This window comes from Nanorana parkeri, unplaced genomic scaffold (assembly GCF_000935625.1).
Source record: "Nanorana parkeri isolate BGI_ZX_2015 unplaced genomic scaffold, ASM93562v1 scaffold1141, whole genome shotgun sequence".
In the NCBI taxonomy this organism is placed as follows: Eukaryota; Metazoa; Chordata; class Amphibia; order Anura; family Dicroglossidae; genus Nanorana; species Nanorana parkeri.
Genome location: NW_017307409.1, coordinates 313,515 through 318,654, shown reverse-complemented (window position 1 = coordinate 318,654; position 5,140 = coordinate 313,515). Strand labels below are relative to the sequence as shown.

Sequence of the window (5,140 nt, the reverse complement as noted above, 5' to 3'; positions counted from 1 at the left end):
ATATATATATATATATATAAAACACATACATTTACAGGCTAAATTCATCTTGTCACTATCTTTCATGTTACACCCATATCCAGGGTGTAACATAAAACATGGCCACACTTCCCAGTTTCCCACACTCAAACTGCCCCCTTCCCCACTTACCTGAATTGCAGGGTTCTCCTTTGCACAGCTTCATGTATATTTTTGAAATCCGCTCACACAGTGAGACTACACGTTTCATCTGCCACGGCAGAGGAGCTTATAGTACTCAATGGAGCACAAGTGTTGTGACTTCCATGCACTTGTAATCAAATGATTTTTCCATCCCCATAGCCAAATGTCTGTACCTGGAGGTCAGGTCTGGAGGAACAATCTGCAGAACCCTATGCATTGCACCAGAGATCCACTGATCATGGTTGCAATGCTTTGCAGGCTCCATTGCAAAAAAAATAATAAAAGCACACTTTTATAATACAGGGCTGCCTTCAATTTGTATCTTTCATATCTCCATGGAGTTCAGTTTTAAATTAAATTATTCAATTAATGTCTTAGTTAGTCACAATTGATTGTAAAGAGTGCCATGATATATAATTTCCAAAACCAGAATGCAAACTTGGGTTCTTGTTTCTTGTATCCGATTCTCTTTAGAGATGAGTCAGAAGTTTGTATCAAAAATAAAGAATTTAGAGGCAGAAGAATGGAACATTGTGGTGGTTGATTGATCTAAAGAGAGTTCTTGATGTCTTCAGTAGAATTAGATGGTTCATTTGTCATGTTTCACTTACTTGGAATGAGAAGAACTGAACTTGATGGACTTGTCTGTTTTTTTTCAACCACGGTCTCTATGTACTTTGTGGCATGTGTCTAACGTTTATTGACATTTTAATACCGGCTTTATTCATGCTCACTGGAGCTAAAGAGCCCTTCATTCATTGAGTGAAAAAGGAGAATATCAAGCTTTCATAAAATAAAGATGTGAAATTCTTTGTGAGTTCCTGGGTGCGTTATAAGTCACAATATTGTGTTATCTGGCTCTGCTTAAGGTATCCACACATGACCAATAATGGTCATTTATATGAGTGTTGGTTAATTGGATTGGCTGGAAATTGTAGCTCAATAATTGCCTCAACAGTTTATGGAATTGTTTACAGATTATCTGAGCAAAGGTTGAGATTGGAATGACCAGGAAGATTAAGAGAGACAAAGAGATTATCATTTTGTATTTTTATGAGTGCCACTGATAGAATAAAATAAACTGTCCCTTATGGATATATCATTCAAAATAAAACTTATACAGATTTCCATTCGCTAAGGTGTATGAAAGAGGGTCAAAGGACAAAAAAAAACTTTGATAATTCCGAGATAGTAAATTCTGAAACAATACAGTATGTCCGAATTCTGTTAGTCATTCTCTGTTTTTATCTCAGAACTTTGACACTATCTAAGAATGCTCTGAGATATTATGACAGAATTATGTGTTATAATGTCTGAGATTGTATCTGTTAATGTATGTAATGTTTGTCATTACATACATTAAAAAATGCAGATTCATTTAAATAAAAAGATTAGTAATGTGTAGTAATTCAGATATTTGCACAATGCTTGAGAAGTTGAGATACATCCCTATGTTAAGTCCCATGGCCTTCTCATCTTGCAGAGTCCCGGTTGTGATGGCATTCTTGGGTCTAATAGCACCTTGGACACCTGTGGCGTTTGTGGTGGAGACGGCTCAACTTGTAAGTTCATCACTGGCACGTTCAAGGACTCTAACGTTCCAATTGGCTACCACAAAATCCTGGAGATTCCAAAAGGTGCCACACAGATCAGCATCCGAGAACTTAACTGGAGTCCCAACTACTTGGGTAAGAACTTCTTGAAATGTATGTTTTTGTATTATATAACAGTCGGTCATAATTTGGATGGTATAGGAGTACAACAAGCAGAAGGAGGAGAAATGGACTACCTCCAGGCATACCTGCACTCAGTTCATCCATTATTATGTATGCTCTAAAATCAAGGGTCTCATAGATTAGAGTTAGAACCACACTACACAGAGGAGCCTTGACGAGGCAGCGTGATTTCCAGCATGGAGTAAGGTGTATGAGAAAGATTCTACAAGACCCTAATATATCTGTAACAAATAAGTCAAGGCAACCGGACTTGGTGTATTTTTCTTGAAGACGTTTCAATGGACATCTGACCAGCTTTCTCAATTCAGAATGACTTGAACAAAAATTCACCATATTTATTCCCAGAGAATTTTTGTACTAGTCATTCTGAATTGAGAAAGCTGGTCGGATGTCCAGTGAAACGCCTTCAAGAAAAATACAGCAAGTCCAGTTGCCTTGACTTATTTTTTACAGATATACCATGACCTGAATGAATGAGAACCTTCACAGAGAAGACCCTAATATGTTCCTACCTGTTAACAAGAAACTACCCATTTTGATTACTATGCTCTGAACCATGTTTTGTACATTACCTTCCAGCTTCTAGAAAAGTACTCAGACATGTCTAACTTTGATTTCAGCCTTGAGAAATCGAGCTGGGAAGAGTATCATTAACGGTAACTGGGCGGTAGACCCACAAGGAAAATATGAAGCTGGTGGAACAGTGTTTACCTACAATCAACCTACACGGGATGGGCAAGAAGGAGAATCATTCACAGCATCAGGTCCCACCACTGAAGCTCTTGATGTATATGTAAGTATGGCTTCCTTGACGAACATTATCTTATAAGTTTCTTCAATCCATGGCATGTTTTTGTTTATATGTTCCAAAATACAAACTCCTCTTACTATTTACAGTCGTAATTATTTTCCTGCCCTGCACACAGTGTTACATTTATCAGTTGGATGGGCTGAGCTTCAAAGTAAGCTGACAGACAGCCTTCAGACTGCAACAAGTTTGCAGTGTCAGGTAGAGTCTTGCCTAATTCACGACAATGGGAGGATTTTCGAGCACACACCCTGTTCACATATATTAATATCCCAGAAGTGTAAGGCTCTTAAGCAGTAAATCTGGCTTATTTGATGGACAGATACCTCACTTGGTATTAATCTCTGGGGTTGACAAGTGTTCTAATTGAAACTTTGTGCACGTAAGATGAGTGATTTGTGGGTGATGTGGATTTCACCATCCATATGGTTCTATGTGCCAAGTTCAAGGTTAGCTCATTCATGCTGAAAGAAAACTGTTTTGTGTTTTCTGCTTCTGGGCTGGGTAGAAACAAGCAACTGTGCCCAATATCCACCGCAACAGATGTTTCTATAAATTATGTCATAATGTTACTTTAACTTTATTACAGTTTCTACCTAAATATACTATTCCTCCTGTGTTTATGTACTACCTTTCTTGCAAAAATTATAGGTTTAAAGAGAAATCCATGGCAAACACTTAAGATGCAGGATAAAATACATATGGGCAGCACAGTGGCGTAGTAATTAGCACTTCTGCCAGTGGCGTAGCAATTAGCACTTCAAGTCTTGTAGCATGGAGGGTCCCCAGTTCGAATCCCAGCCAGGTCACTATCTTGTGTCTTGTCTGTGCTTGTGTCTGTTTCCTCCCACACGCCAAAGACATGCTGGTATGTTAACTGGCTCCTATCAAAATCAGCCCTGGCATGTATGCATATGAGAAAGAATCAGGGGCGTCCCGAGGCCGGGTGTCTCTAGAGTGGATGACACCCTGCTGTGTCGTCATCGTGACATCACCTCGCGCATGATTGGTGCCTGCTGGTGGCCATCTTGGTGATGGACGCTGGCAGAGAGTGGAGGGACTGTTCACCTGGTGGGATGAGGTATGCCGCCGGGTCCCCTCCTCTCTCCTGACAGTGTTGGGCTCTCAGTCCGCACCCCCCTTGTGATGCCGCTGCTTAGAATGTAAGCTCCTTGAGGGCCTGATGTGAATGTGCACTATGTAAAGCGCTGTGTAAATTGTTGGCATTATATAAAATACCTGTAATAAATAGATGGGGGAATGTTTTACCTGCCAAAGGATTAGTTTTCTTTCCATCCAGCTTGACATTTACAGTGCTCTGCCACACATCATAACTCCTGGTCTGGCAGGAGAGAAGACTTGATTTTTCTCTGCTGCACTTAAGTAGCATTTAGAGGTCTAGTCCATCCCTCAGCCTGTGAATGGTCAATGAAAGGAGTCCTTACGATAAGCTTTTCTCCCTGTCACTTTACTCTCACCTTGTATCGGCACAATCTTTGTTAGTAAATGAGCACTTTAGCACCCCTGACTGCTTCTCTCTCTACCAGTCTGGGCTCTGCTGAACAGGGGATTGCAGACGGCTGATACCAGGTCAAAGTCAGGTACTTACACTGCTTGAATTTAAAAATATACATTTAATAATGTATTCATAAATTAACATCCGCATTCATTTGTTTCTTTATCAGCATAGAGATTAAAGGGTCAGTCCATCCATAAATTGACATTGTGGTTTTGGGTTGATGCCTTAGTGTTTAGTCAACAACCAGACTTTTGTGGATTCTGTGCCTGAGATCTCACCTCCTCTGGTTCCCCCATTGGTTACTACAGGGTGTCACTTTGTCTGTCTGATTTTTCATCAAAATTACATTATATAAGTGTAATCGGAGGACAGACTAACTTTCATACAAAGAAAGTCATAGATGAACTTCAGCCCACAAGCAAAATATTGCCAGGAAGGTCCGACACATGGCCAGGAACGAAGTACCTGAGCTTTGACTTTGGAAATAAATTACGTTTTGATTCAAACATAAAAATCACAGCTTATTGCACAGTAAATAATATGGGACTTGCATGTTGTTCCAGCATCTTAATAGCATGTTGCTTTAACGTTTATTTTTCCATGGGTGGATATTACAGTCAGAAGTACACCTATCCCGGGGCATTAGAGATTGATTTTGTTTGGAAGCCACAATATTTTTGGAGAACCCTTTCCATAAAAGACCCTTTAAAAGAAAAATAAACACATTTAACTTAGCTTTATTTTTCTAAAAGAATTCTGTAACAGGGATATTCAGTGTTGGCAGTGCAAAGGGGAATGAGGGCGAAAGAAGATGAGACCAAAGGGGCCGATTATTTTTTAAATTTTTTGGAGTCTGTTAAATTAAAAGGAACTGAATTGGATTCCAAAGTGTTCTCATATATATATATATATATA

At 39.4% G+C, this 5,140-nt stretch overlaps 1 protein-coding gene across 1 annotated transcript in view; it reads left to right on the top strand.

Annotated features, from left to right (window-relative positions):
* ADAMTSL4 (ADAMTS like 4) overlaps positions 1–5,140 on the top strand; it is a 129,191-nt gene that overhangs the window by 104,650 nt on the left and 19,401 nt on the right. The window contains exons 7-8 of the mRNA XM_018568122.1: positions 1,646–1,850; positions 2,519–2,691. Coding sequence (XP_018423624.1) covers positions 1,646–1,850; positions 2,519–2,691 — 378 coding nt within the window. The remainder of the gene's footprint in view (positions 1–1,645; positions 1,851–2,518; positions 2,692–5,140) is intronic.